We start from the raw sequence: 27,212 nt of genomic DNA on the forward strand, positions 1-27,212 counted from the left end.
GATATCATCTAGGTAAGCATTATATTTTTGGTGTCAGTAGGTGGCGAGGGACGAGATGCGTACGTATATGAGATAGGTAACTGCGCGGCACAGTCGCGTGATTGGCAAGATACGCAGTTCACATGTCCAAACATGTAATCTATATTAATAAAAATATAAATGTTCATTTGTTCCTAATCTCAAATCTCTGAAAGTTCATCACTGATTGCTTTGAAATTTTGACACAACATTGCATTCGAATACACGCGTGTTTTTATATAATATAGATGTCGAAATTCCCCCACGGGGGAGAGGGACGAAAATAAAGCTTACCATGAAGGACTCTTGCTTCCATTATACTATTTTAGATGCTGTTTTTTGTGTTTTTGATTGCGTTTTAATAGGGTATGTCAAGAGAATGTACACTAAGAAGGGATTTTTCGAAATTATCCCCTGTGGGGAAGTGTTATACATTTATAATAGATACATTTTGAGCCACAGCAATGTGTGGCTGGGTCTGCTAGTTCTAAATATATTATTATTATGTTGGGTTAAGTGAGATATACTCGGTTAACACCGGTGGCTGTGTACTATGCCGGACCAAAGTCAAGGCATAGTAACCAAAACAGAAATTAAAGAAGTGTATCAGTGTGTGTGTCTGTATTCAGGAATTTTCTCACAATATGACATGTATTCAATATAGTGGCCTTCTGTAGTGTGATGTATGTGTTTCTATTCAATTCTAATGTGCCCAGGCTTTTGTGTAGTGTGTGTGGTATGACACCTGTAGAAGAGAGAACAACAGGTACAATAAGCACCTTATCCATCCTCCACAGATGCCTTATTTCCTGAGCGAGTTCTGTGTACTTGCTAATTTTTTCAGTGCATGCGTTTTGTATATTGTGAGTGTTTGGAATGGATATGTCTATAATGTATGTGATTTTATTCTGTTTGTCAATGAGTGTGATGTCTGGTCTGTTGTGGTAAATTGTTTTATCTGTGATTATGGCTCTGTCGTAGTACATTTTGTGCGTGTTGTTTTCCAATACTGTCTGTGGAATGTATTTGTAGTATGGTTTGTGGATGTCTACTAATTTGTGTTTCTTTGCAAGCTCTTGGTGTATTATATTTGCTACTTGATTATGTCTGTGTAAATAATCTGTCTGTGCCAAGAGCTTGCAACCAGAGGTGATGTGTTGTATAGTTTCTGGCATAATGTGACATTTTCTGCAAGTGTCATTTGTGAGTGTTGCATCTTTGAGTATGTGTTTTCTGTAGTTTTTAGTATTTATGACCTGATCCTGTATGGCAATCATGAATCCTTCCGTCTCCCCAAAGAGGCATCCCCGAGCTAACCAGCTGTTTGACGCAGTTTTGTCAACAAAATCCTGGGCCAGATCGTAAGGATGCCTGCCATGGAGTGCCTTTCGAGCCCACGATTGCTTAATGGTGTCTATGCTTTTTATATGTTGCGTTGTGTCCATATGATGTGAGTGTAAGTTTAATGGTGTGTTATTCGAGTCTGCTAGAGTTACTGCTTTATGTAATTGTGATGTTTCTTGTTTTTTGTAGAAAAACTCTCGCAGTGACTGTATTTGTTTGTAGTGAAGGTTAACTATGTCAATCAGGCCACGTCCGCCATCTTTACGTGGAAGGGTTAATCTTTCTGTGGCGGATTTAGGATGATGTTGTTTATGCTTAGTAAGTGTTGTTCTTGTTTTCCTTTGGAGTTGCTCAAGATCAGTGTGAGTCCAATGTATAACTCCAAAAGAATATGTGAGTACTGGGATGACATATGTGTTTATTGCTTTAACTGTGTGTTTTGCATTTAATTGTGTTCTGAGAATAGCATTTAACCTACTTTGGTATTCTTTAATTAATCTTTGCTTTATTTGTGTATGTTCTGTTAGTTTGGCCTGTTGGAATCCTAAATACTTGTAGAACTCGCCCTCTTTCATGGATTCAATAACGTCTCCATTTCCAAGTGCAAAATCTTCTTTCTTCAGGATTCCTTTTTCTATGTGAAGTGTTTTGCATTTATCTAGGCCAAATTCCATTTGTATGTCATTGGTGTATGAATGTGTGATTTGTAGGAGTTGATGAAGTTGTTTTTGTGTGGATGCATAAAGTTTTATGTCATCCATGTACATGAGATGTGACAGTGTAAACTGTGTTGTTTTTTCGTGTCTGATATTGTAACCATATTGCGTGTTGTTTAACATGTTGGATAATGGGTTCAGGGCTAAGCAGAACCAGAGAGGACTCAAGGAATCTCCTTGAAAAATTCCTCGCCTAATAAAAATTTGGTTTGTTTGTATGGAAGTGTTACTAACCCTGAGATGTAGTGTTGTTCTCCAGTGCTGCATAGTGTTTTGAAAGAATGCAATGAGTGATGGATGTATTTTGTACATGTGTAGAATATGTAGCAGCCAACTGTGTGGAACACTGTCGAATGCTTTTCTGTAGTCTATATATGCCATGTGTATGTTTCTGTGTTGTCTGTGTGCTTGCCGTAGAATGACTGAATCTATGAGTAACTGTTCTTTGCATCCCCTGTGGTTTCTACGACAACCTTTTTGTTGTTCTGTTAGAATGTCGTGTTCTTCAACATGTTTGTATATTTTGTTTGCAATACAGGATGTCAATAATTTGTAGAGTGTTGGAAGACATGTAATTGGTCTGTATTGTGTGGGGTCCGTGGTATTGTTGTTTTTAGGTTTCATGTAGGTGATGCCCTGAGTAAGAAAATTTGGCATGTCTTGTGGATTGATGATGATGTGTGTTAGATGTTTAGCTAGTTCCTGGTGCAGTGATGTAAACTTTTTGTACCAGAAATTGTGAATGTTGTCTACACCAGGTGTCTTCCAGTTGTGTGTTCTGTTAACAGTGTATTGGAAATCATGTATGTTTATTTCAACACAGGGCATAGTTGGTATGTTGTGCAAGTTTCTGTTCTCCTCCTCGATCCAGCCTGCATCAGCATTGTGCGTGACAGCACTGGACCAAAGAGAAGACCAATATGTTGTGAGTTGTTCTTCTGTTGGTGTGCCACTGTGCTGTGTATCAGTGTTTGCTTTGTTATTAATTTGTCTGTAAAAGAGTTTTTCATTGTTTGTAAATAATTTATTTTGTTGTTTTCGTAGTGTACATGTTTTGTATCGTTTGAGTCTACGTGCTTTGGCAGCAAGTTTTTGTTTTAGTGTATCAATGTATTCTGTAATGCGTGTGTTGTGATGTTCGTGTTTTGTGTGTGTTTTTATTTTCTTGAAAATGTTTTTGAGCTGTTTCCTTAATTTGGGTGTTATGTTGTTTTTAGTGTATTGTGTTAGCCTGCCTAATTGCTGTCTAATGTCATTTATTTGTGTTTCTATTCTTCTCTGCCAGGCAGGCTTGTGATTGAATTGTGTTTTCTGTGTATTTGTCTGTGATTGTACTTTCAGTCCATGGTGTGTCACTACTGTGACTGCTCCAGCATAAACTAATGTATGAATGTCTGCGAGTGTAGAAATTGAATGAATGTAGTGTGGTAGTAAGTGAGTGTTTACATAATTTAGTGTTTTTCCTACTTCCTTTGACGTGTTGATTTTTGGTATTCGTGGTCGTTGTGTGGGATCTGTACCTGTATATTTAGTGAGTGTTTCCTGAAATATAAGTGAGAGCGTATTAACTAAATCCAAGTCTATGTTATCAGTGATGGATGAGGGAGTGTCTGTAGTATCATTAGTGGTAATTGTTGTATGTGTGTTATTATCAATGCTTGTTGCTGGATTATCCTGACAGGTTACATGATCTTCATTAATGTTAGATGTTTCTGTCTGTTGATGTATTTGATCAGCAACCTGTTGTTTGATAAGTTCAAGTGTTGTTTGTGGAATAAGGTTGTTGTGTATAATTGTTCTTTTTTGATCAACAACCCTTTGTTCGGTGACAGTGAGATGAGGATACTGTTGTGTGAATCTATGGTGTAGTTGTTGTCTGTATGCTGTCATGTTTGTTTCGAGTTCTGTGATGGTGTAATAAGTACGGATGATAAACTCGTTCATTTCTACTGTCCATTTCATCCGTTGGCGTGGTTTTCCAGCCTTTGTGGTCTGTGGATGAATTGCCACAGAAACACCAAGGCTGGGTTGGTTCCTCACATCTGTTGAGGGCATTGCAGTAGCCATGCTTGGGCCGGTGCTGCTTTCGCCACCGGTAACCAAGGGAGACTGTGACCTATTTTTCGAACGTGAGCCTCTGCCTAACCCACGAACGCGGACCTTGTTAACCCGGGCGACGTCCGAGCCGGTATCACACTTTGATCTAGTTATTACCATGATGAATATCTCCACAGAATGTGGGCGTGGTCACTCTTAGCTTCATTTCTCCCCATAGACCTTACTGGCATGGGTGTCCCTACCAGGAGCTTATGCTCCAGCCTGCATTGCCCTATGGATCAGTAAAATTACTGGGCTCTCCCACCACGACCAGGTGGTGACCACGGGAGAGTTATTATTATTATTATTATTATTATTATTATTGAATAAGAATTTGAATATATTAATATAAAAAAATATAATTTGTGAAGAAATTATTTTGGAAGTAAATATCACAAAATTTATTGTGTGTTCAATGTAACTTTTTATTAAATTCTGTATAAATTAGCTTATGAATTGAATATATCAATAATTATATTAAATGATACCAGTATTTGCTATATAAGCCAATTTAATGTTAATTGTTAATTTAAAAATATTTATTATTCAATACAAAATATATATGTATATATTCATTTTATATTTTTAAATTATAATTTAATCATTCAAATAATTTTTTTTCTTCTAGAAATGCTAGAAAGTTACTTCCGCGCCCTTTACAGCCATTTACTCAATTACATGCTTGGTGGCATTGTTTAGCTGGCTATGGATCTTATATTCATATTTTATATTGGTAAATATGATTTTTACAATTTATTATTGCAAAATTATTATTATTATTGAATAATACATAAATAAATTGTACTATAAACCTATTGTTCAGTATTGGTAATATGTACACTGCATGAACGTTTCTGGTCTTCTCCTGAGTCCTGCTTCAGATGAATCTTGTTTTGTTGGTAGAATACAATCACCAAAAAATAAAAATTTGAATGTCTGTTAAAAAATATAAACCAATTTAAACAGAATGTATTGGAATGCCTGCTTTAACAGTATGAAAAAAGAGTAAAATACCATGCATTAGTATGGCATGTACAAGAGATCCTACAACAACTAACAAACTACAGCTCAGGTTCATACAGGACCTGCCAAGCTGTGGATAGAACACAATCACAGAAAATATTTTTCTGTGATTATGTTCCATCAACAAAACAACAAGATTCATCTGAAGCAGGACTCAGGAGGAGCCTCTAAACATTTGTGCAGTGTACATATTACCAACACTGGACAATAAGTTTATAGTGTGATTAATTTGTCATCCGGTGGGAGTGCTCTTTTTTGTCTAATACATAATGGTATAATTTAAACATTGAAAAATTATAATTTAAGTGGAAATTTTATTTTAATGAATTGCAAAAATCAAATTTGTAATTTAGCAATGTATTTATTAAAATTAAGAATGTTTTTGTTCACTTTGATTAACCACCTTTAACTACACCTTCAAATAGAAGAATACAATTTAAATAGAACATAATGTTTGAATTAGTATGGGAATGAGAAATTTAAATAATAAAAGCAATAAATATATAAAATACATATTATAAAAATAAACAATTAATAAAGAAAAAACATAAATAACTAAATCTCAAAAAGTGACGTACCTCATGTTCGAAAGGCTGTTGGCTTTGCAATGATCACTGCATATGGAATTTGCATGAGCTTTAAAAAATTTTCAACTTCTGTGAGAAAGACATTTCAATTGTTTGCTTCAATACTTTTCCTAGTTACACACTACCATTAATGAATTACTAAATACTTATTATCAATTGTATTCAAAAGTTTAAATTTAGACTTAGGAATTTTTTAAAAGTCTAAACTTAAAATTAAAATTGAATTAGAATATGCTTAAATTTAGTTATTTTATTAATTACTCAGAAATGTTATTCATTCTTGAATTTATGATTACATGAATTAAAAGCAAAAATTAAATTTTATTTTTTAAGTTATTTACTTAATGTGTAATATATTAATAAATTGATATTAAAGTCTACATTTTTTTGGAAAATATGAATCTTTAATCTTGATATGAAATGAAAAAATATTGTAAATAATTTTTATCCATTAGACATTTATCATTTAAAAAGTATATTCTGAATAAAAATATATAATAAATTAATTTTATTTTTATTATTTAAATATAATAAATTAGCATTAATCAAAATGTAAATTATGCATTTCATCTATGTTCAAAGTAATGCATTCTTATCTTTTTTTTTTTTTATTTAAAAAATAAAGTAATTGGAAATTGATATTTTCCTATTATCTTTCAAAGTTCCTGAAGATTTCAAGTTTGAATTAATAATTTTGATTTCAGAATAATATAGATAAGTAATTTAGAGATCAATATCAAAATATGTAAAGAGTATGTATCAAAAATTTCTGGAATAGATATGTAAAGTATTAAAAATAAAAGTTTTTGTATTTATGTGATCAGTTTAATGTATTCACATGATGATAATCATAGCTTTACATTCATATATTTAATAGTTCTTATTCTCATGAGAAAAGAATCAATTAGTATAACCAGTTATTTATTGTGACATCATCACAATGCTAGGCTGCAATTTTTCATCACAATGTTCTTGCCCCTGTACATCATATTTTTCCTGTTAGCAATAGAGTTATGCTGGTCATCTAACTTCATTCTTGAGATTTAGGAAGGACAGACAAATGACAGTGGGAATTTATAGGTTTACAGTTTTTTCAAATTGCAGTCCAATAACTTTTTTGAAATTTGTCATGCAATGTTTAGAAGAACAGAATAGACTGTATATCAAATTTTGCATTAAATTGGGAAAAATCCAACAAAGTTGTACTTTACAATAGAACAAGCTTTTGGGGAAAAAGCTCTATCAAAATCAAGATGTAATGAATGGCTTAAACAATTCAAAATGATTTTATCTTTACATACAATATTAAATTATTTTAGATCTGAATTTGCAATAAGAATTATATGTTTTAATTTAATGAATTGTATAATAGAATTTAATTTATTTACTAAAAAATGATTTTAAAATAGTTTTAAATTTGCAGTTGTCATGCACGTTTACAATATTTAAAACGAGAATGTGTAATGAAGGTAAGTTCATAAAATACATATGTTTTTCTTTATTACTGAATGTCTATATTTTTTTGAATCTCATAAAATCTCCCCAAAATATTTAAAATATTTACAGTGGTTAATTGATAAGTAAGGTATTCATTTTTATAAAATTAGCATGGGAAGAGATAGAATAATATGACCAGTTTTAGTTAAAAATAATAGTAGTAAAAATTATTTATTTTCATCATATATGTTCATTTCTCAACATAATCACCACTTAGAATGATGTACTTTTTCAATTATTCAATTTACTTTTGCATTTTATGAACGAAAAAGCTTCTGATTTTTCTTCATCCATTCCTGTACTGCAGCTTGAAGTACAGTACATCTGATAAAAGATTGGTTTTTTTATCACCACCTTAAATTTTGGAAACAACTAAAGGCCTGATGGTGCCTGATTGTAAAGAAGATTCAGAATAACCTGATAACTGACTGTAAAACTTTAAATTCTTAAGCATCATTGACGTTTTCTTATTGAAATCTTGTGGTGTTATGATTCATAAAAATATTATTTTTCTGGCCTTACTCTGAATGTTTCTTGAGTGCTTAAAAAGATTCACAATACTTCACTGAATTGAATGTTTGTTTCTTTACTTGCTGATTTGCTGATGGCTGCTTTCTATGGAATGAGAAAGATGACTTTATATTTAAACTTGATTGTTGTGCAAGGTCACAAAACAACTTTACAGGTATAGATTTGACACACGCGACTACTAAATTTGTTTCTGTTTATATCATTGCATCTTCACAGAATACTGAAATAAAAAACCTCATTTATCAATCAACCCTTATAATATAAATATTATAATATTTTTTGTTATTACTTTTTCTTTAATATTAAATACAAAATTTATTTTTTATGTTAATTTTTTAATTTTTTGTTAACACTCATTATTGAGTTGTTTAAAGGAGTAATTGGTTAAATTGAAAACACATACAAAAGTCATAATTTATTATTTAGGAATTTGATTATTATTAAGTTAAGTGATACATCATCGTTAATTTTTTTATTGATCATAATTGTGTATTTTAACATTTATTTATATTTATAGTTTATATTTTTTTAAAAATTGTTCTTAAATTAGTGATTTTCAATTTTATATAGAACAACTAATGCAAGCATTTTTAATTAAGTTATTTCCATTATTTTAAGCTAAACATACAACCAAAAATTCCTGATATATCTAGTTATTAATTAATAATTAAGATATAGTTTTTGAATAATTATTAGTTAGTTCTTATAATTTAAATTATATATATATATATATATATATGTCTAGAAATAAAAGTGGACTTATATCTTATGAGATAGCAATATCGTGCTTAGTCTATATCTAGTCTAAATTAGTAAACAATTTATAGTTTTAAAATATTAGAAATAGCTGTTTTGATTTTGTTATTACTTGAAGAATTCTATCTTAAATTGATCAGTGAGTATAAAACTAACTTTTTAAATATATTGAATTTTTTCATTCAGAATGTATTTGTTTACTTGGTTCTATATTTACTTTATTTGATTAAATATTTAAAATTTTTTACACAAAAAAAGGGGGGAGAACTAGAATAAGATAGCACATCAACTATAATCAGTATTGATTTCTCAGAAATATTTTTCAGTTCAAAAGACTTTAAAGCATTTTCATGCTTTGTCTACTTATCTTCAGAAATGGGGAAGAATCGATGGAAGATATAAAACAGAATATTCAAAATTTTTCAATTTTTTTATTTTTATATGTTAAATCATATTAAGAATCTTTAATTTATTCTGCTAAAAGCCATTACAGGATATTGTGATATCAGATTTATTTTTTAATGAAACCAGAATTTTTATATTTAAGATTTATTTGTAAATATTTTTACTAAAGAATATCTGAGTAATAATAATTTTATATATACATTTAGTAGGATATATGCTATAGAGTTACTCAATTTTACAAAAAGTTTTATAAATTAAGTTGATATTGCAATATTTCTTAGTCATATGTTCAAATCTGAAATTTGCGTGAAATTTATATCATTTGTCTTCTTTTTATTAACGTTTTTAATCCGGTTTAGCTTCAAAAAATGAAATTAAAAAATATTTAAGAAAATAAATTTTAATTCCTTCATTAAATTTTTTTTATTGAAAGGACCAAATTAAATGTTAATTATGATATATTTCATTAATGTTAAAGCTGATAAATTTTTGAGATAATCTCATGAGCAATATTTTATAAAATGGACAATTTATTCTATATACCATACTGAAATATTATTTCACTTGTGCAAGCATCTCTCTGTTTTCAGTAAGGAAGGTTTAAATAAAAATATGTTAAACAATTGTTTGATTATTGGATTTCGATCACCATCGAACACACCTAAGAATATTTAGCTCTCTTGTCAATATGAAATGCAAAAAAAAAAAAACAGTTTGTTTTGATTTCAAGATTATGAGGATATTGGAGTTCTCTGTAAATATGCTTGCAAGGCAGAATATATTAAATCTGTTTATTGAAACCAAACTAATCTTTGGTATTAATTGTAGTGCTGTAAGACATTCACAGATCAGGTTATTTTCAGTATGATAAATATTGAAATAAAGCTTCAGATTTATTATAAAGTTCTGCTTTATTTCAAATTATTAGATGAAATTTTTTCATTGTAACAAACTACAGAAGATGTAATTGCTAATTTTATGTGATATGCTTATATTATCTATACAATATTTACATTTTTTGCTTTGCTAACCTCAACTAGTTATTGAATTTACATAGTACATGAATTTGGAATATTTATGATAGCGCTAATAGTAACATTATATGTATGTGAGATTACATTCTAATTGTTGAATCATATAACATAATAGAAGTGAATTTAGAATTTTTATTTATTTATTAGTTTATAAGACGACTAATTAATTTAAAGTGTGGCAACAGGCCAGAGGTTCATATTTCTATATGAACTGGTCTGCTAACCTTTAGAAATGAACCTTTACTGACAAATACCTTTTTTTCTGTTTATGATGATTTAGCAATGTAATTTTTATCAGATTAATGGACATTTCATTTGTGTTGAATTTCTTAAGCTTTATAAAAATATAAACATCCATATATCCAATTCATAGATAATGCCAAAGGTTGCTGAATTACTTTAGTGTAAATCAGTGGTTCTCAATCTTTCTGAGGTCATGGAACATCATTTATACACATTTTATTTAGCGGAGAATTAGCATCAATATATTCAAAAATCGATAATCAATTCTGTGTTTACTATTCTGACAAAATCATGAAGCAATAAACTAATAAATGTTATTGTATTGAATAAAATAGAAACATGGAATTGCCTACGAATAAAGTAATATGTTGTAGTATATTGGAATAAATTTGTAATAAAAACTTTAAAGTCTTTTTTGTGTGGAACATGTGAGGCAAGTTTGAGGAACACCAATGAAGAACCGCTGGTCTAAATTAATACTACTAATTACTAGTTAAATGTCAATTAATTTGGCCTAGAGATGGGTATTGGTTGCCATCTATTAATATAGCCCAATGCAATTATTTGGCACTACTTAGGCTTTTTATATAAATAAATTCAAAATTTATTTATATAACTTTATTGGAAATTTCTGAGTAATTGCACAGAAAGCTGTTTTTACTATTGCTATTATGTAAATATTGTAAATTGAGATTTGTCAAAAATATTCCAATACCATGTCTAAATCTAAAGTATCTTGAAGATAAGTTTATAAAATTTGAAAATATGGTGACTTCAAATAAAACATTCTATGAATTTGAGTTTAGACTTTGTATTGGAGTAGTTTTAGTGATTAGAGAGGTTGCGGCTGAAGTTTTTAATGCGAAAATGTTTGCCGCAACCTCTCTATTGAGCATATATACATAATGGCACAACAGTAAAAAACTTAGCTTTCTATGCTATCTTTCAGAATTATCAAATAATGTAATATAAATGAATTGATGGCCATATAGCTGAGGTAGCTAAGGTGTCAGCCTACCACTCTGAGGGATCCAGGATTAAATCCAGAGGAGTCAAAAAACCCCAGAAATTTTCCAGGGATGGTCTGCTCTGGATATGTCAGGCCCCATTCCTCACTACCTGGCTGCTCCATTTGGAATCCACAGTGGGCACAAAAAAGATCCCTCTTAGTGCCCACAGGGCAGAAAGAGTTTAAAACTAAAAAAAAAGGTGTCTTGCTCTGCTGTCAGAAATTTTAATTACATCGCAGTAATACAGAGAGCAAGTTATTCTGTAATCTGACTTCTCAAAGAATTTTAATATTCTAATGAATTGCTAACTTCAATCTCTAAAATTACCAGGAATGTTAATCAATTTGTTCTTGAATACTTGGTACTGATTAGTTGCTAACTATCTGTGCAAGACAAATTAAATTTATTACTTGTTCTCAAGAACTTTGATTCTTGGAAACTCATTCAAATCTAGGAAGTTCTTGATTCTTAAAAGTACTTAATTTTGTTCTAATTCCAGCAAAAACTGATATTACCAATGGTCATTTGTCTGTATGTCCCTCATCACATGATCTTTGTTTCTCTGAAAAGGTTTGACTCATTCTCAGAATACAGTTTCACATACTTTCCTGTAAGTGTTTTACCTGAAGACAATTTGTCTACAAGTAGAATCCTAATTTCTGCTTTATCTAAAAACCCTTCATTTTCTGCTTTGGACAGGTTTCTGGCTTAGACTAAAATTTAATGTAGAAAATTGCCATTTCAAAGGTTTTTTTTTCTTGTTTAAGCAGGTTTCCATTTTGAACAAAGTTTTACTGTATATTGAAAAGAATGTAGGCTGCAATAACAAATATTAAGCATGATACAACTATAATGATGTGTATCTATATTATTAGTAAAATTTGGTTCTTCATGTCATCAGTTTTCATCTTCAAACTCCGTTATTCTAAATTTTTGTTTACTGTTCTACTGTATTCTTAAATGTACTATAGATTCTACGTTATTCAAGGTGATCCTATAAGTGAATACACTACTTCTCTCATACTGTAATTCATAAAAAAAAAAGTTTAAAATGGTAACATGTATTATAGAATGATTTCTTTCTGTTATCTTTTATCATTTAACTTCAATGTGAGACAAATCATTCTTATTAACATATAACTGCTATAATTCACATTTTTATTTTTAAAATTATGGTACCTAATAAAAATGCTGTCTGTTGTAGTCATGTTTTCAGTTATCTTAGATAGTATTGGCTCACATTTCCTTTGAGGCGGATAATCAGGGTTCTACTATATAACACAAATAAAGGAGTTTTAATATAGAATTGAGTGAGAGAACCTTTTTAAATTTTAACTGTAGCCCGAGTTTCTGAAAAATTTTAGACATATAAATGAATCTTTCATTGTTTCATCACTACCGTATTTTACGGACTATAAGACGCACTTTTTTTTTGAAAAATTGCTTTCAAAATTCAGGTGCATCTTATAGTCCGTACCGTCGTATAGTCCATAAAATACGGTATGTGATTTTTTTAATGTGAAGATATTGCAAAACAATTTTAGTTTACATTTTGGAAATTAAACATTCTAATGATTTAAAGTAATACTGTTAATATATATAAATGGTTTTAATGCTGAAACAAATTTTAAATTTAACAAAAATTTGATAATTTCACTGAGTTTATGAATAGAATCAATGTATTTGTGAGATATATATTTTTAAATGGATTAGAGATGATGGTTTTAATTATTTATATAAAAATAGATAGTCAAAGGATTATGCTGTATATTGAATAATTTATTTCTGTTTTGTTGTTTAAATTACAAATTTTCAGATACGGTTGAATTAAATAAATTGATATTAACTTCGTAAAAATAAATTTACATTTAATCGTTTATTTCTGTTTATTTAATAAAGAGGAAAAATTAAATTCAGCATATTTCAATAAAAATGAATGAATAAATGTAATAGCAGTTTTATATCTAAATGTGAAAAACATTTTAAGAAATGTCGAGATATTATGAAAAGTTAATTATAGGATCTTTAAGAATAATGTAGTAGTAAAGTTTTTTTTATTAAAAAACAAATTCCTATGATTAATTTATTGTAATTTATTATTCCTTTATCTTGTAAAATTTCTCACCGAAAAAGAAAAAGATATTTAAATGATTTAAAAATTATTATAATGAGAGAATTTTTCACAAAAGGTGATTAATTTTTGCATATAATTAACACTAATAATCTAATTTTGTTCTTTTTGAATAAAACAAATAAACTTTATCTATTTTTCTTTACTTGTAGGAAAATTATAATTAATAATAAATTGAATTACTTTGATTAATTATTTTTAGTATAAATCAATTTAAAATTTATTAGAAATTTTTATAAATAACTTTTTTATAATACATTTGCATTCATACATATCGTGATACTTGCATTTGCATGTGTGCGCGCACAGATGTGCGGAGGTTCATAGAATATGTTCGTGTAGTTTTCATTAATTTTGTTTACTTCTTTTCAACACAAAAGACAATAAATAATAATTAGTAAAAAAACTAGAGATCTAATTTATAATGTGTCTTACAATTATAATTATTTATGATATTAAAATGAAATTTTGTTTCAGAATCTTATAAATCTGAAAGCTTTAAATTAACCATTTTTACTCTGGTATTTTAGTCATCAATCATAATATAAATCTAGTTTTGGATTAAAGTCATTTTTTCACTTTTAAATTATTATTCAATAAATACAATTTAATTAACTAGAAAAATAAAAATATATATATTTTTGTAGTTGTTTTTCTTTATGTAGTAGTATGCATGAAAAAATAGCTTTAAAATATCTATTAGTTTTAACTAGTGCTTTAAATATTAAAGTTAATGATTTTAATCTTTGTGTGCTCACATGCAGCAGTTTAAATTGCTGGCATTACTTTCTTCAATTAAATGCTAGCTGTTGTTATAGATGGTACTGTAAAAACAGCAAACACTAAATAAATACTATTATAATATTTATAATTATATTACAGTATATTATATAATTATACTGAATAATACTAATACTAATTTTAGTTGTTTTAACTTATCTTTTTCTATCAAAGTCGATAAAACCAGTCATACTAACATACATACTAATAATACCAAACATACTAATCACAGTCTTATTTAGTTACCCTCATTGTTATCAGCTGGTTATCATCATCAGTACACATAAGTGATGTGATTGCAATAAGTGGGTTCTATTATATTAAAATAAAATAAACAAAAGAACTATGGAAGCTTAAAATTATTTAAATAAATAAATTTAAATGATATGAGCAGTTATTTTTTGTGACATATTCACAATGCTGGGCTGCAATTTTTAATCATATTTTTAAAATTTATTTAATTTAAAATATGTGCTCTCCACCTCAAATTAGTAGTGTCTTGCTCCTGTACATAATACTTTTCCTGTTAGCAACAGAATCGTGCCATCATCTAACTCTTTACAGGGGAAAATTTTTTAATTGAAATAATGTGACTTCTGGTTTGTTGCATCAGAAGTTCGTATACATTTAATTGGGGCTCCTGCTGCTAAGCTTTTCAAATCTGGTCTTGAATTTCATCTAACTAATTTTGTTCTTGAGATTAAGGAAAGACAGCAAATGGATGACTGTAAAATTATAGATCTACAATTTTTTCGAATTGCAGCCCAATAATGACAAAATACAAATAAACATTGCATTAGTATTGTTTAATAAGGCATAATACAATCTAATGAGGAATGTAATTAGGAAATTGAAGGAAAACCTAATTGTAAGGATTTGATTTTGACCCATTCCCAGATGCTCTGTATCTATTGTGTGTTTTTTTGCCTACAGATAAATTGAACTTATTCAAAATCACAGACCATTAAATATTTCAATTTAAATTAATAAAAAAATATTTTTATTAAAAAATATCTTATGTAGCAAAGATCAGTATAACATATGTTAAACTGCTAATCTATTAACTAAACAAGTGAAATCTTGGGCAGGCTTCCAATTATCAATTGCCTTCATCCAGAGACATAGTGGTTGAGGATAGAGGTCCCTGTATTGAAAATTTTAAGGACATCAAAATTGTATTGAGATGTGTAGAAAATATATTTATGGTTTGGAGAAATAAAGATAAAGGAAGAAAATTCATGTGTATTATTAATAAAAATTCTGTGGAGATTCTCTTGTCGATCACTAATGGCAAATTTAATTGTGTTAATTACTTAAATTTAACTGCATATAAGGGAGGTAGACTTCTACATACAAAGGTTCTTCAGAAACCTATACCTACAGACTTTTTTTTATATGCAAGAGATTTTGTGACGCCATATGCCTTATGGTGTAATGGCAGAAGCTAGCTGTCATTAGAATGTTTATTAGAAGGGCCTTTACTCATTCCTTACTGATAGTGTATAGGATATTTGAAAACAAAGGAACAAAGAATCGAGTCACTTTTTACTTTCCACTTTTTCTAGTGCAACTTTCATTTTTTTTCATAAATGCACTTGGAATAAATTTGTAATACTAGGATTCTTTGATTTTGATATTGCAGTGGGTGCTAAAGATTATCATTATGGCAGGAGTTTGTATATCAGGATATGATTGTATATGAAATTTATTTATGTTTATAGCTTCTGAAATTGTTTAATTAAGGAATCATATATATAATATATTTCGTAGTTTTTTAAATATAAATTTTAAATGAATGAATATAACATTTCATATTTCAATAGCTATATTTGATAAACTAAATTAATAGACATAAATAATAGAAATGATATGAGGAAGCCCATAACACAATGTTACATTTTCATTATGAGAAAAAACTTATTTTTTTGATTGGATCATGTTATAGTTACCAAAATCTATAGAAATTTATACTAAAATCTCACTAACATGTAATCTCTAATATATTAAATCATAACAATAATAAAATAATACTACTAATTGTATAATTCAAGATATAAAAGGTAAAAATATATCTTTTTGGTTTGGACCACTTCATATTATCTCTTATAATCTAGAAATATAACAAGACAGTGTCTTTAAATCAGAACTTCAAAGATCTGCTTTTACCCAGTTATAAAATTTATAACTACTTGATTTCAATTGTTGTTTATTAAATTGCATTATTAATTACAAGTATTTAGTAATACTAATATTTAATTACTGGTTATATTTAATATTTATTATTAAGAGTAAAGTCAATTTTATTTAAATTTGTCACTAACAGCCACATTCACAACCAAGGATCAAGAGTAAGTGTTAGAAGTTAATCAATAAGCATTTACATAACACTTACTCTTGATCCTTGGTTGTAAATAGACACATAAGATTATTATTAGAGATTTGCAGTTGTAATCATTTGAATACAATTAAGACTGTTATAAATTTTTGATTACTTTTATGATTAATAAAATCAAAAATAAATGTAAAAAAAGTAGTAATTAAATAACTGTTGTAAGATTCAAATTTATACAAAGTAGAATTTTATTGATCTGGCACTTATGCGACCAGAGTGATGCTAGATTATCTATAATGCTGGATTAGTAGGCATTTTTGTATTGTCACAAAATTTGATATGCAAATCTGAATGAAACAGATGCTGCTATACATTTTGAATCAATGCATGCTGCTGTATGCTTTCAATTTGTTTTACACAAGCTCTTTAATCAGTCTGAAGATGATGCAGTGAATGACAATAGTATACTAAGATTAATTGAAAAACCTGTATAAATATTAATGATCACATTACTACTCAAAATTAACAAATTGTTAAGGATTTATGTGCATGTAATATTTACTTTCCAGGAATGTACTATTCTCATAAGTTAAATGTTTAATTAAAATTTAAATATACATTTAACTTCAATAAGAAAAAAGTTTTTAGAGTAAAATTACAATTATACAAATAACTTGATGTTTCAAGCATTGACAATGTATTTATATTACTATTCTTAATTTAACATTATACAGTTTAACCTTGAATTAACCAAAGGTTGACCACAATTTATTAATCTATAGTTAAAAACTTGTAGGTTATACCTATAGTCTTGTTTAAAGAAATTCGTTGATTTTATGTAGTTTTGACTGAATTCCCTTTAAAATCTTTTCATGACATTTCTTCTATTGCAGATTTAAAAAAAAAAAAGTATATTCTTTCTTTGTTATTCCTATAACTTTTCATATTAATTCTTTAATCAATGTTTAATTTAATAAATCATTACTAATTTCATTTAATCAGTTTTTGCATTTATTTATGCATTTTTCAAATTATAAGAATAATTTGTTTTAAATTGTATATTTTTATTAATCATTATTTTACTTGAAGCCAAAAAATAAGAAATATTATGTTAGAAAATTCTATGATCATAAATTGATCACAACAAACAAAAAGATTACTCATTCATTTGTATATTTTTTTTTTTCGTAAAAATTCATTAAGTTATTCCAGTTATCTTTGTTATGTTAATTTCAATACTAATACTGCTTCTTTAACCTACATAACTTTTTAAAACAACATATAAATTTTTAATTAACTCCAATAATCAATACTAATGAATATCATTGTTTTTGAATAAAATTTCTTCATATTTCCTAGGAATGCTGTATATACTTTCTTAAATTGGGTATTTGATTTCAAAAAAGTGATACGGATGATACCAATGTTATTTTATTGATGAATATCTGTATTGTTATTGAAGACTATATATATATTTTTTAGTGTTTTGAAAAAATTCAATTGAAAAAAAAGAGTAGTCTTTCTCTGCTATTTTCTAATTTTTTTTTCCTCCCCTCAAAGATTGATTATGATTTTTTTATGTCAATTTTCGATGACTATTTAACTACTTTTTTTAATATTTTAAATCTTTTGATTGACTCGAACTATTTGTATTATCAGAGATAAAATTCTGCACGAAATTACATTATAACTTGCTTTAATTGTGTTAGCAATTTATCACATGATAAACAATTTAGTTTACCTGACGTTATCCACATGGAAAGGAAAAGATATTTATTTGCAATATAACAGACCATATAAAAACCCTTTTATATATAGTTTTATCTGTTTCAGTCTACATTTATTATCATTTGATGACATTTTTTTTAAGAAAACATGCTATGTTGTTTTTGAACAAAAATGATCTCTGGAAGAAGAAATATTATGTAGCTATCGCACAGTCCAGACCTTTTACGTTTGATTGTATGTGTCTAGATTGTAGCAAGAGAAAGCATATAATCTCAGATTAGAGATGTTGTCTTATGGTTCTTATGAGGATTACAATAACAAGTGTTTTTATTATATAATTTGTAATTGCTTCTGTAATAAAATGGAGAATTATTTGGCTGCATTACAGAAAGTGACTTTTTTAATTGTATATATTTTTATATTAAATGGTGTTATTTATTGTTTATTAGAAAATGTTTTTCTAGATTTGCCTTACTTTTTTACATACTATATTTTAGTTTATGAACTCCATGCATACAAGTAAAATAAAAAAAAGAAATTAGTAATGAGGTGATTTGTTTTAAATCAGTTCTGAGTTTATCCTTTCTGTCAATTGGCTGTCTGTCTTACTTATTTTCTCTTTCTTCAATATTTTCCCAGTACAAATCTGAAGATTTCTCCAGGGAAAACTGAATGTTATCAATAAAATAGTCCTGAGAGGTTTGGCTACTTGCAATAGGAAACAGTTTTTTGAAAAGAGTTGAATTACCAATCTGATAATGTGGAACTAATAAATTTTTCTTGTTTATGATGATTAAAGTATTAAAAATTAAGTTATTCTTAAATTCTCTCATGTTTATGCCTAAGCATTGCATGTCTTGTACGAACACTTTAATTTAGTTTCATGTAAACTATAGTGAATTAGAAATAGCTTAATTCTTTAGAGCAGTACTACTAAAAACTATGGTATGTGAACCAGCACTGGTCCACAAACAGTTTATTACTAGACCAAGATGAGATTTCTCTTAAAATTTCATAATTTTGTATATTTGTCATTAAAAGTTTTTTTTAAAAAAATAATATTTTATTACTTTGGTTTTTTTTTATTATTTAAACACCTAGTGCCGGAAGTGGACTAGCAATAGGAATTGGCCTGGAAAATTACATAAAAACAGCCAACAAGCTATTTTTTTGAAATGATTAGAATCAAATTTCATCAAAACTTGCATGACTTCTTCAGCAAGAATTCCATTCCATAGCATTAATAAAAATCTCTTTCACTGTGCCTCAAACCTTAATGCAATGTGGTGCCAGATTAGTGAGATTCTACTATACTTACTTCTAGAATTAATTTAATAAAAGATGCTAGCCTAACTGCTACTTTTATATCAAATTACTTAGTTTAATTCAGCTAAACTATAATTAATGATAGCCAAAAATCCAGTATTCAGATATTTATATAGTTACCAATTTTTAATATATTTAGTTAATGTAATGTTGCTTATTTTAATTCCTTAAAATCATAGTTTTGACTATACTGTAATTTTCTCATCATTATTATTATTATTTTTTTTTTTGAAATCATTGTTGCTTATTGGTATTATTATTTTATATTCTAATAAATGTTCAAAAATGATCTGTTTTTATTTAATGAGAAGAAAGACTGCAAGTGAATTTCAAATATTATTATTATGTATTTATTAAGAATAATCATATTTAATATATTAAACAATAATTAAATACTTAAAGTAAGATTTTATTGTGAATATATATATTTTTATTTTTTAACGTTAAAACTTTATAACACAAACTCTTAGACACCTTTTTACCCACAGCCGTTTTTTGATATAATTCAAACGTTTTCGGTTATTTATTTCGGTAAAAAGGTGTCTAAGAGTTTGTGTTGTAAATAACGCAGTCATAGAAGAGTTTAAAGTATTTATTTTATAATTACAGAAAAATAGATAATTACCAAAATCAATATTTAAAAAAAAAAATTTGATTGTTATAAAATTTTAAAAAAATTAATATTGATTTTTAATTATAATTATTGAAGTTCATTATTTCTTAATTGATTATATCATGAAATGTTTAATAAATGTTTTTCTTATGATACGATTTTATGAACTGACATTTTTATATTTTAGTGATGTGTAAATTTTATTTCATTGATTTATAGTCTTCCTTTTATTTATATTTATTTTTAAAATATATATAAATAAAATAAAGACCAGCATAGAGTCTAGATTTTTAAACGTTTCTGTTACCATGTTGAATATATTTAAATAAATTTGGAGAATGACCTCTTTATAGTTTTCTTCAACTGTTTCGAACAGACATAAAAGAGGTCCTGAAATGAATGAAAATAAAATTCTTTCAATCTTTTGATTTGTAGATTTTGAAAGAGGATATTTATTTAAAGATAAAAACCAAAATCTCTGACAGTCTTTAAGAAAACATAGTCAAATATATTATTATTTTATATATTTATACAATAATTATCATCTTTATTTATGGAATACAAATTAATTACCTTCATCTATTATAATTCTTTTGTCTGTATAAAATAATTTTGTACTGATATATATAATATATATATAGACTTATTAATGTATTTTAAGTTTTTGATTTCAAATCAATTAGCTTTTTTTTTTCAAATCAAATCAATCTTGATTATCCTGAAGATATTTTTGCATATTTTTTCAATACTAGTAAAGTTAGTCTATTTTTTTTGAAAATTTTCTTGGAAATATACATAAATCTCAAGAACTTTAATACATATTTGCTTCAATGAAGCATTTATTCATACATTTTTAAAAAAGCTAGGTTATTTTGATAACTTATTACTTTACGATATTGTTTCCTTAAATATCAAATAATTAAACATTTGTGGATTTCTTCCAGGCTATTTGTTTAAATGAGTTAATTTAAAAATTTGGTCTAGAAGAGACAAAGCCACTATGTCATAAGAAATTCAGTAATTACGGTTAATTTTGTAAAATGTCTAGAAGGAAAATACTTCTAGAATAGGTTTTTCTAAATTTTATCATTATATTTGATTACATTTATAATTACTAATTACTACATAATAGAATAATAATTAGCACTTTTCAAGAAAATAAAAGAATATCTTCAATATTTATTACAAATTCTAGAAGAAAATGTCCTTATCTCTAATCCTGGTATTGCCTTTTTAGTTTATTTATTTTTTTAAAGTAATTTTTGTCATAAATTATTTTATAAATATTTTATAATTACATTGCAATCGCTTCAAACAAATGCAGATTCGCGAAACCTTCGTTTTATTTAAATCTTTAATTGCCCATTTTGTGAGTCTGGCATTTGTTTGAAGTGATTGCAATGCAATTTATAGACCATTTGAAAATTAAACAATGTGGTTTCAAAAGAAAAAAAAGATAACACACAAATTTTTTACAAAAATAATTTAAGTCAACTTTGTCTTAATTTTAGAAGTATTCTTTTCTTTACTCTTATAAAAAGAAAAGTATATGATGTTGAAACATTTATAAATTGAATTTTGGATGCTATATATTTTCCCTTAATTAAATATTTATGATAGTTCTAGTGATTCGATTGTAGTTGCTTATCTTCTAGCTCTCTTTAAAAGTTATTGTACTGCAGAATAAATAGTGTATTAATTATTCAATCAAGTTTAATCAACCTTTATTCTTTTTTTGGTATAAATAAGAATATAATTTAAGGTATTCCATAATTATAAGTAAGTCATATAACATCCATAATATAATTTTTATAATACGTTATATATATAAAGTAATAATTATTTTTCTTTTTAAATAGCTTTCACTTATGTTAAAATAAATTTAAATATATTACCTTAGACATTTTGTTTCAGGAATTTTTGTTTTATATATTCCAAAACACTAGCATTCATTATTACAATATATAACGTCCACAGTGCTTTGGAAATGTGAATTTTTCTTAACATTCTATTTCTTTATGCATTTTTTAAATATGAAAAATGTAAAAGTTAATGTATTTTAAAAGAGAGATTAAAGAATGTCAAACAGATCAATCTAAACCGAAGATGCAAAATTAAATTAAAATCCAGAAAAAATAAAACAAAATATATGATGTATGTATGAATAAAGAACTATTTTCCAACTAAAATAGATAATATCTTGATTTCTGTCTATGATATAAATACAAAACTCAAAAATACAGATATTATTTAATACATTTAATTACATGTATACAGTGATAATAAGAAAACTACTTAGTCTTTATATGTTTTATATTTTTGAATATTATAATTATATAAGAAGATTCAGATCGTTTGACTAGATTTTATTATTTTAAAATTATTGAAGATAAACACAATGTTTTTATTCAAAATTTTGAAATTCATTTTTTCCTGTCCTTTAGGAGGTTGGAAAATTTTTTTCTTATATTAATTATCTCTTGCATGCATCTTATCTTATTGAAATACTCTCTGTAGAATTTTATTTTCTCTCTTCTGCTTTCAAATACATAAGATCTAGATCGGGCTTGGCCAATCCAAATTGTTTCGTGGGCCACTTTGATCACGCGTAACATTACGGTGGGCCACAATTTAGGCAAAAGTAAAACAAATACAAAATGAATAAGATTTTATTGTTATACCAAGAGTTCATACTCGCACTTGTGCGTTATAACAATGACACATGCGAATTTTCATTTATTTAATTGTTTTGGTATACACATAACGGGAAACGAAAGTTTTAATAGATATATAATATCGCTTAGCGGACCACACAATTTAACGTGACGGGCTGCATACGGGCCGCGGGTTGGCCAGGCCTGATCTAGGTGGATGGTCTGAATTATCTATACGTTATAAAATTTAGTATACTAGTAACTAACTAGATTAGATAGTAATATTTGTGAAGTATGAAAAATATGGTAAATTTTAATTCTAGAATTTAATGATTATAATTTACTCAATATATGATTCATATATATCTTTACTTTTAGTTTTTAGATGTTTTATAATAGTTTAAGTTAACAAATATTATTATGAGAAGAAATTAACCTGTTTTAATTTTTTACAGATAAGTTGGAAAGGCCTAACTATGGAATCAAATATACGTCGCAAGTAAAATTTTAAAGTCGGGGGGAATGCCTTCAGAATATGTGAATTTTTACATTAGATTTTTGCAATTTTCAAAATTTGGTATAGGGTAATTAATTATTAAATGGCTGAAAATTCTTTTATAATTAAATTTATTTTTAAATATTTTAAAAATGCAATATAAAAAAATAGGTTACATGCTATATACATATAAATAAATGTATATAATATATACTGTATAATGCACTATTAGATGTTGAAATACTCAAAAATTAGGACAAAAATTTCAGTGCCTGAATAAATTAGTGAGATAAACATTTATTGGCAAACAGATAAGATGGAGAAATTTTTTATACAGTAAATCAGAATTGAATTTTGAGAAATAGAGTTGTTAGGAAACTGCTGTATTATCCAACTTAGAGTGATGATATCAAAGTATTTGAAATGAAAAACTTTGTGCTGAGTAACCTATTTATTTTATGTAACAGTTGTCTCTTTTTATTTAAATGTTTTCATCATAGATAAAATTATTTTAAAATATGAAAAATAATCTTCTCTCAGAAGGATTGGCTCAGGATGAATACTACTATTTTTTATCTATATATTTTAATGACAGTTAAGTCATATTTTTGTGTGTGAATTTAGAAAATACTCATTTTATACAAGTACTCTTCACTTTACGACCGAGTTCCGTTCCAACGACTACGTCGTTAAGCGAATTGGTCGATAAGCGAGGAGCTTGCACCAGGAATATAGGATCGTTGTCAAATTATCCAAATTATGCAACAAACTTCAAATTTATTCATAAGAAGACTATTATAGTACGCTATTAGCTTATTACAGTACACTTAGTGTGCATGTCACCATTCGCCACTGACCGACACTCAAGCTGAGAAAGGGGATTCCCCTAATTGCAGGTCAAAACTCAATTGGTCGTAAGTGCGAGTGGTCGTTAAGCAGCTAGGTCGTAAAGTGAGGAGTACCTGTATTCTATTGATATTATTATTTATTTATTTGTAAATATTTATAAGTTGATTTGTTTTCTTTATATTTATTATTTTATATATTTGAGATCTGAACAGTTTTTCACACAAATAATGAAAGATATTATGAAATGAAAATTAGATATAATCAGTTTTTAAAAAATGAAGTTTTATATGTTATTAGTTAATGTTTTTTGTCAAAATTATTGATCTGTATTACTATTAATATGTTGATATATTTGTGAATTAATGATCCTTTTGTTGAATTTCATGCGTGTTTATACAGTAGTGATCTGTGAAATTAGAAGCAAGTGGGTAATATAAATTTTTATACTTGAATATGCATATTGATTTTATAAATTACATTTTTGTTTGTTTAAAGAAAACAGATAAGTAATTTCATTCTGTCGCACCAAATTTAGATTTATTATATAAATATGCAAGTAAAATAAACGAATTTATTCATTCTGTGGGAAGTTCGTTAAGTTCTGTTTTAACATCAAGTTGATTACGTAGCATTTCATTATGATGCCGATATTTTAACAATAAAGTATTGCTTTTCTCTGAAGTAATTATCTAGTTTGTTAGTGGTATGTACTATATCTTAATTAATTAAAAATTTTTCTGATAGGTAAATAAAAAACATATCAATTGGAAAAAACTATCAAATAATTTTTAAATTAATCTTTTTAAATTATCTTAATTAAAAAATAATATAACAGCAAATGAAGATAGGAATATTAATTTATTCTTTGTATATGTTACAAAGATAGTAATTTAGCTAATAAGATGCTATTTTGACAATATCCATACAGAAATTACATACAGTCAGTTTAAGTTATTTATATATGTTAAGTTTTTAGATATGCAAAATTTGTTTCATATTTTGTGATAAGTTAACTTTAGGAATGGCAAATTGTGAATGAGTTGATTATAGAACGGTTTGTATTCATTTTTGATGAAGAATAAAGATCAATCTTTTTGCAAATCATCTTTCTATGCATCTGTTTAAACCCACTTTGCATTTAGATTTATTTCTAAGTTGGAATTGAATTCAGTATTATTTACGATGTAATGAATCATTTCTTTTAATACTCCAAGAGGCTTATTTTTGTAGTCTGTTAGACAAAATCCCAAAGTGTATGGATAAATTTTCTAGCTTAAAAGTATGAATACTTAATACTTTTATAAGCCATGTCTCATTTTGAGCATTAGATGAATCACAATATATATTAATATATATATACATACAGATATGCATGATATGTACAGTACATGTGTATATGTTCTCTCTTATTTTATACATATATATATAAAAAATAACTTGATTTAGTTATAAATATATCAGTTATCTTAAATAAATGATAAAATTGTCAAGATAATTAAAAATGTACGATAAGAAGAGCTTTTTGTAAATAAATTTTAAAAATTTACCATAATAAATTTTCAATTTATTTTTTCCATAAAATAAATATATATGGTGTACACAATGTATAAAAAAAAAAGAACTTTTTTGCAACCGAATTTCGAATTTGCAACTGCAAAAATTCCATCTGATAAGGATGGCAAATTTTTAAAATGTTTCTTGTTTTAAAACAAAGAGAAAAAGTCTCTTATATGTATAAAAAAAAGTTTAAAAAAAAATAACTTTTTCTATCTTTAAAAATATTTTATCTTCAGAAGAAATGTTAAAATATACTTGTAAAAATTTTGATATTTTTTTTCCTATGTATTAAAAAACATATATATGTATGTATATATGAAATATAATCATATCTGAATGTTGTGTTAAAAATTGTTTTCAATTGATGTATTTACTTATGAATATTCATATACACTAAAATATGTTTTATATTAATATTGTATATACAATATTTATTAATGTGTAATCTCAATGTAGTCACTTTTAAGGCACTTTGTTTGTGATATTTGCTTGTAACAGAATCTCCCAATTTAAAATGTTTTGACAGGTTGTTGTTCATTATAAATCATAAATGGAGATTGTTAATAAAGAGTGTGTAAAAATTATTTTTAAAGATGTTAAAAAAAAAACCTACTAAAATAATTTTTAATTCTTATCACTTTAAGTCATTTATACCTTTTTTATACTTCTGATTTATTGAATAAAATTATATTTGATTGTGTGAAAATTTACATTATCTATACATTTATAATTGTGAATGATTTCTTAATATTTTACTATTAATGAGAAATTTACAAAATTAATATACATTTAATTATGTATGTAAATGAAACATTATTGTAATTTATGATCGGTTGGTTAGTTTAGGGATGTTAAATTTTATTTAATAAAACTTTTAACACTTTAGTTAAAGGCGAAAAGTTAGTAGTGAAGATTTATGATTTTCTTTCTTTTATATTATATCGACTTTTTAAGTAATCCTTAGTTCTAGGAAAATATTAACGAAAAATATTGATGTGACGGTATATTCAATCCGTCTTGCCCTCCTATGGCGACATTACACAATCGTGCAGAGTTTGTTTAGATTAGTTGACAGCCTGTCGTTTACAGCCATGTCTAAAAAAGAACATGATGGAAGACTCGAGTTTGACTGACTTCGAAGGTCACTACAAATAATACACATAACAGTTCGAATTTAGGAGTTTTCTTACTGTATCTTCTATATATATAAATGGCAGATAAGAGCAATATAGAAGCGGATGGAGTGAATGTTACGCTGGTAATGCAGTCATAAATACCACATCAAAAATAGTACGGTTTTGGTACCATAATAGCGAAGTAGAAATCTTGTAATGGATAGAGTAAAATACACACATTTTATCTTCGGAAACATAGTAGTTGAATTATTCTCAAAAACTGCATATAAATCTGATTTCCTAACGTTATATATATATATAAAATGTATAGCGTGAATATGATTTATGAAAAATGTAGTAAATTTAAAAT

The 27,212-nt window shown here is 26.8% G+C and overlaps 1 protein-coding gene across 1 annotated transcript in view; it reads left to right on the plus strand.

The window, feature by feature from the left end:
- The window catches only part of LOC136968596 (alkaline ceramidase 3-like), a 66,699-nt gene extending 42,449 nt beyond the window's left edge, over positions 1-24,250 (plus strand). The window contains 3 exon segments of the mRNA XM_067262598.1: positions 4,804-4,908; positions 7,209-7,254; positions 23,281-24,250. Of these exon segments, the coding sequence (XP_067118699.1) occupies positions 4,804-4,908; positions 7,209-7,254; positions 23,281-23,328 (199 nt within the window). The 3' untranslated portion in view covers positions 23,329-24,250.
- The last annotated feature ends 2,962 nt before the right edge of the window (positions 24,251-27,212 follow it).

This window comes from Centruroides vittatus, unplaced genomic scaffold (genome assembly GCF_030686945.1).
Source record: "Centruroides vittatus isolate TY-2023 unplaced genomic scaffold, ASM3068694v2 contig_1033, whole genome shotgun sequence".
Lineage (NCBI taxonomy): Eukaryota > Metazoa > Arthropoda > Arachnida > Scorpiones > Buthidae > Centruroides > Centruroides vittatus.